The sequence below is a fragment of the Mixophyes fleayi genome, chromosome 5, assembly GCF_038048845.1.
Source record: "Mixophyes fleayi isolate aMixFle1 chromosome 5, aMixFle1.hap1, whole genome shotgun sequence".
In the NCBI taxonomy this organism is placed as follows: Eukaryota; Metazoa; Chordata; class Amphibia; order Anura; family Limnodynastidae; genus Mixophyes; species Mixophyes fleayi.
In genome coordinates this window covers 104,282,854-104,296,675 of record NC_134406.1, presented here as the reverse complement: position 1 = coordinate 104,296,675, position 13,822 = coordinate 104,282,854, and the positions used below count along the sequence as shown (strand labels likewise).

Sequence of the window (13,822 nt, the reverse complement as noted above, 5' to 3'; positions counted from 1 at the left end):
CCATGTTACACTGCAGCAGAGTAGAGAGCACATTACAAAGTGAACAACCCATTCACTACAATGTTAAAATGAAAATAAAGTAGACATTGTGAGTAATAATGGGACCAGTACTTTAGTACAGTTAAAAACTTACAAAAATATATAAAAACACACAAATAACCAAGATCAACACAAACAGAACTTTACAGTGCCTACCAGTGACATAACAGCATACCACCTCCAGCCACACATTTACAGATTTTTCCACATTTAGGTTATAATACACATGCCAAATATAATTATTTCGTATGTTGTTTATGAGTTTAAATAGAACAAACACAACAACAAATCAAATGGTTAGGAATAGGCGCGTGACTTATAGTCATACACAGTGTTCATCCCATGAACATCTACCAGCTTTAGATAGGTTTTACTAACATACAAAAAGTAGAAAGGTATAGGCAGAGAAGACAACTAGCAGGCATGTCTGAAACCAGATAGGCAAACTTTTCAGTAAATAAAGTTTTCAAGGCAAACTTTTACAAGTAATGCATGGCAAAAAGAATAAAATAGGTCTAAATGATTTCATCTGGTCATAATGCAGTGTTATCAACTGTAAAAATATGTACCTTGAATTACTAATAAACACCGTATTTGCACTTGTGGTGACAAAACTCAATCTTCCCGTGGCACTTTGTAGCAAGAAATGTAGACTTTAGTCATATAAAAAAGTGAAACATTTGCAATGGAAAATATAAGAACAAAAAAAAGGAGCACTCTTAAGAACGTGTGTATGTAACAAAACAGCACCACCTTCTGGGCACTTTCAAGACAGTACTGTAATTAAACATTTCCTTTGGTGCTAATACTATATGTGCAGAACAGGCAAAAACAAGAACTCCCTTTTTTTTTTTAAGCACATGCTAATCTTTAAATTATGTGCTATATTATAAATGAATGTCTATAATTTGTTCTCATTTAAACGGTTAACATGTGAATGCATATTCACAAATTGTCTACACTAGTTGAACATTATTTTTGCACCTTATTGAATGTAGTCACACATACTATGTAATTGATCATTTCTATTTCCAACACAAGTACAAATTTATTAGGCCCTCTACTATAAAAGGATATTATAAGTGACATTGGAGATCTGTGACCTCTATAAAAGAATATGATCTCCAAGATATTCCTTATAATTCACGTTTTTCTAATGAACACAACCAAAGTAACCATTTACAAGTATATTATTTATAGTCTATACATTGCAATTAATATACAAATACTGTCATAACTTGTGTATTATAAAAGGTAGTAAATTTGGTGGTGTTATTAGTTATCCAGTTTATAGTAGTTTTTACAGGAAATGGTCATAAAAATATATTTTAAATCATAAGCCGTTTCAAAAATTAGTAATACAAATCATGTATACTGACAGCTTGGCTCAAAAGCAGAGTTGAGTTAGGAGAGTACACACTATATTATGTGTGCCCTCCAATTTGAACTGGTGTATGGAGAAAGCCTGTTAATTTGTTTTGCTTTTTTAATTACACATTGCACAAGATAGTGTGCCAAGTTAAAGATAAAAAGAACATGTAGAACCTGGTAACAGGGGCTCTAAGTTTAAATTACTCTCAAACCAATGTATCGGAGAGCAGAATAGTTTGTAACAGATTACCAGTGCTGGAAACGATAAACAGGCTTGTCTATTATAACACTTTTGTACTTTAATTAGAAATACAGGATAAAAAAATGTGGACATGCAGTACAATTGTCTTTATTGATGCCTATAAAATACAATTTAGATAAACCAAAATTATTGCATTGGCTAAAGTGAAAAACATGTTTGTGGAGCAAAGAGATCAGGACATAAAACATATAAAGATGATAAATGCTGCCAGATAAATTTGCAATAGAAATTTATTACAACAGAGATCTGTTTATAATAACCTTTGAAAGATTTGATACATCCATAGCGGTGTCATAATAAATAATTGTTTGACAAATGGATTTATTTTCATCTCCCACACCCAAAAGTTTTGTTCCAGTTTTCATATAATTCTAGATCCTTCTTAGAGACGCTGGGCCTCACCGTCTGAAAAGCATTTTGGAAATCAATGTAAGCAATGGATCTGACTTGTTCAGGTGTAATGGTTGAAATATCCATTGCTTGAATGCTACGAATAGGACCGAGGGCAGCTTCTCGACAAAGCTGCGTCATGTCTGCACCAGAAAAGCCATCAGCTTGTAGAACTATAGCCTCCACTTCCTGCTCGGTGAGACTGCAATGCTCCCGACACATCAAGCTAACAACAATTTGCTTTCTGGCTGAGGCTTCTGGAAGAGGAATGTACAGTCTCTTAACAAGCCGCCTTCTAGCAGCTTCATCTATTTCTTGAGGCCTGTTAGTTGCACCAACCACAAGTATGCGGTCATCTGAGGAAGTTGTGGCACCATCTAGCTGCACTAAAAATTCTGTTTTGATTCTTCTTGAAGATTCATGCTCACCTTCACCACGCTGAGATAAAAGAGAATCTATTTCATCTATGAAGATCACAGCAGGCTGGTGACACCTTGCTACTGTGAACAGAGCACGAACCATCTTCTCTCCTTCACCAACCCATTTAGAAGTCAGTGAGGATGCACTGATGCTAAAAAAAGTGGCACCAGATTGACAAGCAATGCACTTGCCTATTAGAGTTTTTCCTGTCCCTGGAGGTCCAAAGAGCAGAATGCCTTTTGGAGGCCCTCGAAGGCCAGTAAAAATATCTGGCCTTAACATTGGCCATACCACTATTTCCTTTATAGTAGTTTTGGCAAACTCCAAACCAGCAATATCATCCCAGTTAAGTGGAGGACCATGATCCATAATCTCACTCATAATCAATTCAATCATTTTAGGCTCTAGGTTTCTCAAACGCTCATCAGATGGCAAATTTGTCTCACTGCTACTATCTCCATAAGCTTTTTTCTGTGCTACATAGCCATCATCCCCATCATCTTGCTTAGCAATTGGAGGAACAAATTTTCCATGAAGTCCACGAGAGCGAGCAGCTCCCAGTGACTTTTTTCCAGTACTGTATGTTCCAGGTCCTGTGTTATGCTGGGGCTGGCCATTATACTTTTTCTGCTGATCGACCCACAACTGTTCTTTTGCAGTTTTAAAGCTACTTTCATCTGCTGGGCCGCAATCAGCTGGAAACCGTCTGCTAACTGGCTGCCTCTGACGTTCTATGCGTGTATCCAAAATTTCTTCTCCTGTTGAATAAAAGGTTTTCCGCTTTCCTGAATATGTAGCACTGGAAGAAAACATATTTTGCCCAGGCATACTACATACATTTGCAGAAATTTTGGAATCATTATTTCCAAATAGCGGTGTTGCCACAAATTGTTTACTGCAGTGTGGACCAGATGGTGAGAAATTTGCATTTGTACAACCTTTAGTATTTGATGCAGCTGATAGTTTTGGGTCTTGAAAAAAGTTTGAGTTATCTTTTGTTATCGGGCATTCTAATGAGGCATGTTCTGTTTTTGTATGCCCTGAACTGCTAAGGACATTACTTGCAACCAACGAACTTCCAAATGTGCTGACCCTATTACCAACCCTGACCGATGCATCTGCTTTAGTCACCAGAGACTGCTGTTCTGCTCTTGCAGTCTCAAACATCTTCTGCACACTTTTTAATTTTAAAACATTGCTGGTAGTCAAAGAAGATTGCCACTTGTCACTGTCATTCCGTGGACATCTGGCCAAAGCAATAATGCTGTCTGCGTAGTTATTCAGGCCAGTCCCCTCCTTGTCAGAGTCAATAATGGCAGCGTACCTTTCAGTATACTTCTTGAACAGGTGGACTGCCGATTCCTTGGAGATCTCAGAGTTTGCCCATGCATACTGAATCTGTGAGATATGTGCACGATACACATCTGCCTTCTGTTCTGGGGAACAGGTGCCAGAATTCAAAGCAAACACATTTTTTTGCCATTCACTGAGGTAAACAGAGCTGGGTTTAGGGGTCTGCATAGTTTTGCCTAGAAAACACAAAATAAATAAAAACTTTACATACACTGTAGCAGAATGTATATATTACCATAAAAGAAAAACAAAAGAAATGATTATAGAAAATTACATTCACTTAGAACGTAAGTTCTCTAATGAGCAGGGCCCTCCATACCCTGTTTTCATGTTTGTGTTTATTTTGTCTCCCTTGTATGCCCGTTTTATGTATGTACTGTTTTCCCTACTGTACGGCGCTGTGGAGCCCTCTGGCGCCTCACAAATCTACATTAATAACAGAAAATATAACAGAATTTAAGTATGCGTTACTTCATGGCCTATGGTCTTCATCTTCAAACATGCAGTCTGTTTGCAACATAGTTCAAACATTTTATTTTCAGTCAAAAACATATCGCAGACCACCATATTATCCAAAAATGCCATTACTACAAATAAATATAAATTGCTGATGAAAAATTCCAATGACTTATAGAAGACTGGTAACAACTTTTATCTATTTCATCATCATACATATGGACATAAAAGTATGTTGTACCTTCATGTGTATAATTAGCAACCTCCACCAGAATGCCATATTTCCCCAATAGCAGTGGTCGAAGTTAGGGGATGACCAACTGTGTAAGGCTTCTATGGTAAGTAGTTCATACTCTTTCAAATGAGTTGCAAAGACACAGAAAATTAGGGCTTATTAACACCTTTGGTGACTGTTTCTTAAAATATTATACGATGTCCAAAGACTGCTTTGTGTTCATAGCAAGTGAGTGTACCAAATTAATGAACGATCCCTAATTTTTTTCTGCATTCACAGCTTGGTTGCAGCACCCTGGAAGTCTTAAAAGAACCCTTATGTATAAGGCCTAAAGACAATTAAAATTAAACTATGCTGAAATGTTCATACTGAATTTCATTGCAGTTAAAAAGTAAAATTATGTAGTTATTTTCCACTCCATAACAAACAACAAAGATATCCCTCGCAGTACTCATGGAAAGGCTGCTGAAAAAAAGATCAAATCGCAATGCATAACATGTCTGTTAGAATACTAATGATCTCACCCATATTTGCAAGTCCACCCATATGTGCACATTACTCCCTAGGAGACTACAAGCAAACAACTCTGCCCCACATTAACTTCCATATTGCAAAGAGACTCATAGCTAGATAGCAGGATAAAGAAGCATACACCTTAGTTATATATTTATTTTAGCTCATCAATTGTCCTCTCTTTCTATTTAACATTATTGAGTGCATACTGTGTTTCAATTTAAAAATGTAAGAAAATGCATGAAAAAAAATAAATTAGATTTTTGTAGTTACCGTTAAATCTCTGACTATTTAGATGACACTGCTTACCTTGGGGGTATAGAGGGTGTTGGAGTAGGCAACAATTCTAAACTATAAACTTGTTTGAAATCAAGCTCCTTCACTACTATATCCCTCCACCAATAGCTTCCAAGTTTTTTTTTTTTTGTTTTTTTTTAAACAAACACTAAAAGGACAGGACATTCAAACAAGAACACTCAACCTTACAAAAGGAGTGAAAAAGGAATGGGAACACTGTGTCCCCCAACTGGAATCAGACAAATGGATTTAACGTTAAGTACAAAAATATTGAGAATTATACTCACCGTTAATTTCCTTTCCTTGAAATACTCCATGGCAGCCCACACAATGGGTTAATCCCCTGATCAGCTAGTGTAGACAGGAAGAAAATTTGTCCCACCTGGCCCCTATATAAGGCAGCTCCTCCTTCTCCATAGTGTCTTTCTCAACTTCCCAAGCCGTCCATACATAACTATCAGAACAAGGGTGGGAAAATATAGGGCTGTCATGGAGTATTTCAAGGAAAGGAAATTAACGGTGAGTATAATTCTCAATTTTCCTTTCCCGACTCCTTGGCAACCCACACAATGGGATATACCAAAGAAGTAAAATAAATTGGGAGGGCAATAAAACCAACACCTTAATAAGGGCAAACAGAAAATTTATTTACAGCACTTGCTGGAGAATCTTACTCCCAAACGGTATCTCTTTAGAGACTGAAACGTCAAGAAGATAATGGCTAGAAAAGGTGTGCATCAACGACCATCCGGCTGCCTTACAGATGTTGGTTGGGGATGCATGGGTTGTGTGTGTCCAGGAGGTCGCTACCACCCTAGTTGAATGCGCCTTCAGTATCCTAGGTACTTCACACCCTTTCCCCCAGTAGGCCTGTGCAATCACTTCTCTGATCCACTTTGCCAATGTGGGTTTGGATGAGGCATGTCCTTTGCGAGGACCTTCAGGAAGTACAAATAGTTGCTTTGTCTTCCTAAGATTTTTGTCCTGATAATGTACGGAGATATAGCTCTCACCAGATCTAGAGTATGGAGACGCGATTCGTCACTATTAGTGGGATGAGGGTAGAGAGATGGCAGAATCAATTCCTGATTGATATGGAAAGAAGATACAACCATGGGTAGATAATCCAGATTAGTCTTCAAAATGACTATCTTCATAGATATTCAGAAAGGGTTCTTCACACTACAATACATGTATGTCCCTTATTCGACGAGCCAAAGTGATTACCACCAAAAAGAGCACCTTCAGAGTGAGGCACCTGAGAGATATGTCTTAACAAAGGTTCAAAAGGATAAACTGTCCAAGACAATATTAAGGTGCCAAAGGGACTAAGAATGGTTTCCGTCTCAGACGCAACCTCTTCAGTCCTTGAAAAAACTAGAAGACAAGACCCTGAGATGACAGTTTGATATCAAGAAGGATGCTAAGAGCAGATACTTGCACCTTTAATGTAGAGGGCGCTAGTCCTTTAACAAAACCATCTTTGAGAAATTCTAACACATCCGGCACATTGGCAGACATGGGATCCTTGGCCATGTCCCCTAAATTTTTTCCAAATTCTGTAATAAATCAGAGGAATTCTTTTTCCTGGTCTGAATTAGAATGTCTATTACTTCATCTGAGACCCATTTGGATTTCAGTAATTGTCTCTCAGTCTCCATGCCATCAAATCAAGAGAGTCTGAATTTGGATGTAGAACTGAACCCTGATGTATGAGGTCTGGCCTGACCGGTTATGGCCATGGATGTTCAAGCAACATTCTCCGTGCTATAACCAGGGACGACGCAGCCATGCCGGGAGGACTGCTACCACCTCCACCTTCTCTTTCCTTAATTCCTGAGGGATGACTGGAAAGGGAGGAAACACAAACCCCAGCTTGAAGCTCCACTGCATTGACAGGGCATCTATCCATAGGGCCTTGCTGTCTCTGTAACGGGAGTAGAAGAGGGGTGCCTTTGCATTGCTTCCTTTGGCCATCAGGTCTATCTCTGGAATTCCAAATCTGCGTTGTTTAAGTTGAAAGACTTCTTCGTGCAGCTCCCATTCTCCTGGGTGGATTTGGTGTCTGCTTAAGTAGTCTGCCACTAGGTTGTCTTTGCCTGCTACGTGAAGGGCTGAGAGATATTTCAGGTTCGCCCCTGCCCATTCCATCAATGCGGTTATTTCGGCCAACATTGCCCAGCTCATGGTACCACCTTGCTTGTTTATAAAGGCTACTGCAGTCCTGTTGTCGGAGAAGACTCGTAGATGCTTGGCTCATAGATAGTGCTGGAAGTACTGGATTGCACGCCAGACTGCTCTCATCTCTAAGATGTTTCACTGAAGAACTCTCTCTTCGTCTCGCCAAGTGCTCTGCGTGACCATATCTTGCATGTGAGCACCCCAGCCCAGTGAACTGGCGTCTGTGGTAAGGACACACTAGTCTGGCACCGAGAGTGTCACACCTTGTTTTCTCAGGCCTGGGAGCTGCCACCAACGTAAGGACTGCCTCGCTGATCTTGAGAGGTTGATTTTGGAGTCTAGAGACCCCACTGTGCAAAGAGGTTTGCTTGAAGATCTCTTATATGCCATCTTGCCCACGGGAGGATACCTGTTGTTAAGGAAAACATTCCTAGGAGGCGCAGACACGTTCGCGCTGACACACGAGGTTGAATTTGAACTTGGTGCGCTAAGGACCGGATTTTGTCCGCCCTCTCTTGAGAGGGGCAGACTTTGTCTTTTCTTGTATTTATTTGCACTCCTGGAAACACAAGCTGTTGTGACGCTATCAGATGGCTTTTTAATATATTGACCACCCAACCGTGCCGTTGCAGAAACTGGATTACCTGGGATGTAACTTCCAAGGCTGCCTCTTCTGACTTTGCCGAAATTAGAATATCGCCCAGATAAGGCCACAAGGTCACTCCTCTTTCCCCGAGTGCCGATATGAGAACTATAAGGACCTTGGTGAATGTTCTTGGAGCTGTGGAAATGCCTCACGGAAGGCAATTGAACTGGAAGCGGCGCCCTTAAATGCAAATTCTCAGAAATTGCTGGTGATGGGATGTGACTGTAATACGAAAATATGCATCCTTTAAGTCTATTGTTGTCAGAAAATCTCCTGTTTCCACTGCTTTGAGGATTGAGTTGACAGATTCCATCCGGAGATGTTTGGTCTGAATGACCTTCTTTGATAGTCTCTTGGCTCGAAGAACCATGGCCTTAACAGCCACACCATTAAAGCCAGCCAAGCAAAGTCTTGGTTGTAAAATGGGCCATGACTTAGAAAATCTTCTCGTAGAGGCAGTCTGCATGGTGGTTCTGCAATGTTTAGAATGTCGACATACCAAGATCTTCATGGCCAGCATGGTGCTACCCGAATTACTGGAGCACTCTCGCTTGGCCTTCTTTAGTACCCAAGGAAGCATGGGGATCAAATGGAAAATATATACTAGTCTGTACTTGGGGCTGTCAAGGTATCAACTAGCAAAATATTTAGTACCGCGCACTGAATGGTAGATAAATTAAATAGATGCCTGCCCTGTCTGGTATGGACAGAAAAAATATCTACTTACCGAGTCATAAAAAAAATGAATATTCGGCCTACACATTAAGGATACTACCTTTTAGTATGGTGAAACATATATGTGTTTTATGTGCCCAGGCAAGAAAAAAAAAGAAATTATTTACGGTTATTCCCCATTGTAAACAAACAAAAAAAATGTGCACTTTTAGAGGGGGAAAGTAATTGTTCTAATGTGTCAGAACTAGACTATCTGGTATCTGGCTGCCATGAAAATTAAAAATTGATGCAGTCAACCTGGATTGTAACACCAGCTGCAGTTCACGACAAACTTAATCCTATACTTGCAGGGAACATGTATGTCCTGCCCTCTGACTGCCTACTATTAGTATTATCACTCACCATAGCCGATGGAGTTAATACCTAAATGTTCCTCGTGCTCAGCCTCAGTCAGCACTCATTTGGGGCGCTGAGCACCATGTCAAATCAAAATAAATATTCCAAAAACTTTAGATTAAATTAAAAACAGAACTTACTACATTTTAAAATGCTCAAATATCCACTGATAGAATGAATTACTTAACACTCATTTTGTTGATAGGTGATCCACTAATTTTTTTTAAATACGTGAATTCAATCATCTTTGTAAATACAAATATCCTTCTCTCTGAGGGCCTAATGAAATTATATTAAAATCCCAGAAATAAGCTGTTAAAAGAAATGACCATTGCAAACTAATTAGATATATGGATTATAGAACACAAATCTGGGAAAGGATAATAGACCAATGAAAAAAGCATTAAAAATAAATTGGTGCAATTCATTGTACAGAAATGGTAGCAGTACGAAGTTTCCTAAAATGAACAATCTACAAAGCATTCCACAAAAAGGGACTCTACGGGAGGATCATAAGGATGAGATACCTCGTCGTCCATTGCTACTTCCCAACATCCAAACCCAGTCTGAGCAATTTTGCAAGGAAGAATGCAAATATTGCTCCATATCCAAAATGTTTACTGGCTGTAATAACTTCCTAACAGAGTACATTGTGTACATCAGGACTTGACGATATTTTAGAATCTAGGAGTAAGTCAAAACGTTTAGGAGTCAGACAAATTTTAAAACATTTTTAAAGCCACACACATAGCAACCATTTTAAAGATACGACACCCCCTTCAATCCACTTCACAATCCTTATCTCCACCTTAATCCTCTTCTTCAGCATCTCACTGCATTATGCCCCCTCAAGTCCATTCTTTCTGCTACTTTTCTCTCCTTAAACTCCTCAGCATCATCATCATCCACTCAATCCAGCTATCAAGCTTCTCCCTCCATCACTTTTACCAGCTTGTCCCCATCATCAAGCCTCCTCTATCACACATCTGGCCAACTTGTGGCTCTCCAGGTGTTTTGAAACTGTAAGCCCCAGGATACCCTGCCAGTTATCTACTGGCAAACCATACTGGAATGTGTAGTTTCACAACACTGGAGTGCCACAGGCTGGTCAGGCCTACTCTATCATTTCTCCATTAATATAATATCATTAACCCCCTCCTCCTCATTAACCTCTCCGTTCTGCATCAATAATTAACCCTCCCTCAGTAATTTGCCATCTTATAATTAATTGAATTTAACCCCTACCATTATTACCCCATCTTTTATTATTATCCCCATTCCCAAATGCACTGCTCCTCCTCAGTTTCTCAAAAGGGAACTGATCACACATAGTTCTGTGCCACTGCGGAGATAAAGCACTTTATATACTGTAAACTACAGTCACCTCAGGAGTCTTCTAGAAGAACATCCTCAGTACCAAAGTTCCTAACTGGGTAGGGTAACAGCCAACAAGTGGGTTAAACTTCCTAAGAATGTACATCCTTCAGTGTTTTCCACTGTATTAGGAAGCAGTAGACAGATCCTTGGGCAGGTAAGAGACCCAGGGGTAAATTTATCAAGCTGCGGGTTTGAAAAAGTGGAGATATTGCCTATAGCAAACAATCCGATTCTAGCTGTCATTTTATAGAATGTACTAAATAAATGACAGCTAGAATCTGATTGGTTACTATAGGCAAAATCCCCACTTTTATAAACCCACAGCTTGATTAATTTCCCTCCCTCCCCATGCCATTAGAGAAATAATGTATAGGGCAATGTACGTTATTGTACGGTCTCAGAACACCATTTTTTTGTATTTGGCATTGATGTTTGTCACGCTGACTATATGTCCAGCTTGGGTGTTTTTGAACGGTAGGCAGAAGGTGGCATCCTCCACAAGAGCTTCTTTGACCTTCATTAGAAGAACAATATTTTTTGCACAAATTTGAACTATGGAATAAGTATAGAGTCCAACTCCAAATGGCCACTAGATGTTCCTATAAGCGACCAATTCATATCAATCCGCACCACCCTCCGTTCTTGCCTGAAAAACACTACCTTTAAATGATGGTGTCATCACGGTTATATTATCACAAATGACCAGTGAGCTATCCGCTCAATGAAATCCTTTTAACAGTTTCAATACACACATATACACATAAAGTCTAATAGAGGAGGCTTTTAGGATTACTGCCCCTGCGGATTCTATTTCTTGTTGCAGCATTCCCAAAACATCACAAATGGGACACGGGCAGGTAGAAATGTTAGCTCCATAGTGAGTTTCAATCTCCTTAGAACATCAGTCCTTTTTATACTGGTGTGTTGTAAATAGATGATATATGAAAACGCACCAAATTATTTCTTTAGAAGTTTGAACTGTCGGAAACACAAAGAGAAGCAGTGAATAATAAATCTGTATTAAGTGGAATCTGAATTAACATTCATAAGATGGGGCTAGAATGGGCGTTGGTGGTATACATACACACACATATATATATATATATATATATATATATATATATTACACACACACACACACGATGAAGATAGTGTCATTTTCATCAGCTTTACTATGGTACTGTATCATAAATGAATAGCTGGTAAAATGCATTTGCTATTTGATCCATTTATATCTTAGGATGGAATAGAAGGAGGAGTGGCGAGTGGAATATTAATGTTACCAAGATCTAAATGCAACTTACAGGAATACTTTCCTGCTTGGCAAATTATTCGAAGTACGTCCAGTTGCTGTTACAATCAAGGCTAATACTCATCATTATATAGTAACTCAGTAACAACAGACACAGTAAAAGACATATGCAGAAAAGCGCGGTACTGTCCTAACCGATACAACATGTAAATTGTCAGAAAATACTTGAAATTGTACTGTCCGTGTTATACGAGAGAAGACGAAGACATATAATAAGCAGTAAAGCTAAATCACGTAATTCGACTACGTTGAGTCCCATTCGCACATACCGTGACACAAATGAAAACTTAGATGTGTGGCTCCTATTGCCGGGGACAGTCTGCTCCGTAACTCATAAACATTATTTTTCCCGCGGTGTCGTCCTTTCTAAAGGTTACGTCACAAACACTCGACTCTCCTGTACTGGAGACCAAAGTGAAACATACTGTTATCTCCTCTAGTGTTTCAACTCTGCATTGTGAAATACTATTATTCAAGCAGTGATATGACGTTTAAATGAGCAACAAAGGAAAATCTGCGGCCATCTTTATGTGGCTAATGCAATTCAGTGGACAATGCTGTTTTATGTGTTATTACCTTGCTGCAGTACGGAGCAGTTTTCAGGGAGTTCAGAAATTCGGAATGGCTAAAATTAATTACTGTTTACTTCAGGGGTTGGTAACTTACCAAATTTTGAAGTGGGGACATAACATGTGTCCCACAAATTCTCCACTTTTTGTGCCGCATGACAGCTGTCCTCATCTGTTGCTTTTTTTTCAAGCAACAGAATAGGACAGTCAAAAAGATTAAATGACGTCTGACCAGCTAGGGGCGGACTGGGACTAAAAATCAGCCCTGGTATTTGAAGCATACAGGTCCACCTCTGTTGAGCAGAAAAAAAACTGTGCTGCAGCCCAGCGGCGGTGCCGCCAAGGGCGTGGTCACATTATGTAGGGGGTGTGGTCAACATGGGGCATTGATACATCCATTATAATAAAACATTACATTTATCAGGCCATCCCCCACCCCAGAAACAAATTACACATACTTGCCAACTTTTCCTCCTTGGCTTCAGGGAGATCCCGGGGGAGGTGGGCGTGCAGGGGCAGAGCTTGACAAATCACATCATTTTGACCCTGCCCCCTAAACAATATCACAATTTTGGCCAATTACAGCAGGGGGCGGGGCATTCTGGGAGAGTAGGCAACTATGCTTAAAGAAAAGCAGCTAATGAAGCTCTAAAGACTGAAGTTTCTGTCTCCATTACTGGTCATGTTATCTTACCTGTCAGTCTTTGATTAAATCTTGGTCTCCATGAAAATGGCCACCTCCATAGGCATTAATACATGGACATAGGACTCAATTTCTGAACTGTGTAATCATGCCACAGATGGCGAAGCCAACCACGTCCAGGTAATAGGAAACAAAGTCAATAGTAACAATAGCTTCAGTAGATGGAAGACTCCGGAGATGAACACAACACAGTCCAGACGGATATGCAATACAATAGCAAAGTCAATGGAAAGTATGCATACCGCGGTTCAGGAGAGCAGGCTGTCAAGGAGAAGTGCAGGGATACCTGAACGGCTGAACGCCGGCAGGAGGAGAGACCACTGGAGGATGGAAGCGGTAATCAGGTTGGTGCAGCGCACGAAAGGTAACCGTTAATCAAAGGAGCAATACTCAGGAAGCAGTAGTAAGTAAACCTGGAAACATGATGAACACGGAAGAGTTGAGGCTGTCTGGTATCCGGTAGTAGTAGCGGAGGCAGCGGAGGGGAGACACGCTGAACACAGGAGAGTAGAGACGGTCTGGAATCCGGCAGCAGTAGCAGATAGGAATCAGTGGAGAGCTGACACGATGAACACAGGAGAGTTGAGACGGTCTGGAACCCGGCAGTAGTAACGGAGGCAGCGGAGA

At 40.0% G+C, this 13,822-nt stretch overlaps 1 protein-coding gene across 3 annotated transcripts; it reads right to left on the bottom strand.

The window, feature by feature from the left end:
• Positions 1 to 278: 278 nt before the first annotated feature.
• Positions 279 to 13,019, bottom strand: FIGNL1 (fidgetin like 1). 3 transcript variants are annotated; one of them, XM_075212642.1, is made up of 3 exons: positions 12,951 to 13,015; positions 12,193 to 12,325; positions 279 to 4,011 (listed from the first exon to the last, which is right to left on the bottom strand). In XM_075212642.1, exon 3 carries the CDS (start codon positions 4,001 to 4,003, stop codon positions 2,000 to 2,002), a length of 2,004 nt encoding a protein of 667 aa, XP_075068743.1. In that variant the 5' UTR covers positions 4,004 to 4,011; positions 12,193 to 12,325; positions 12,951 to 13,015; the 3' UTR covers positions 279 to 1,999. The 3 variants fall into 3 exon arrangements, with proteins under 3 accessions (XP_075068743.1, XP_075068744.1, XP_075068745.1); XM_075212643.1 differs by lacking the exon at positions 12,193 to 12,325 and having other exon boundaries at positions 12,951 to 13,019; XM_075212644.1 differs by lacking the exons at positions 12,193 to 12,325; positions 12,951 to 13,015 and adding an exon at positions 12,590 to 12,662.
• Between the last annotated feature and the right edge of the window lie 803 nt (positions 13,020 to 13,822).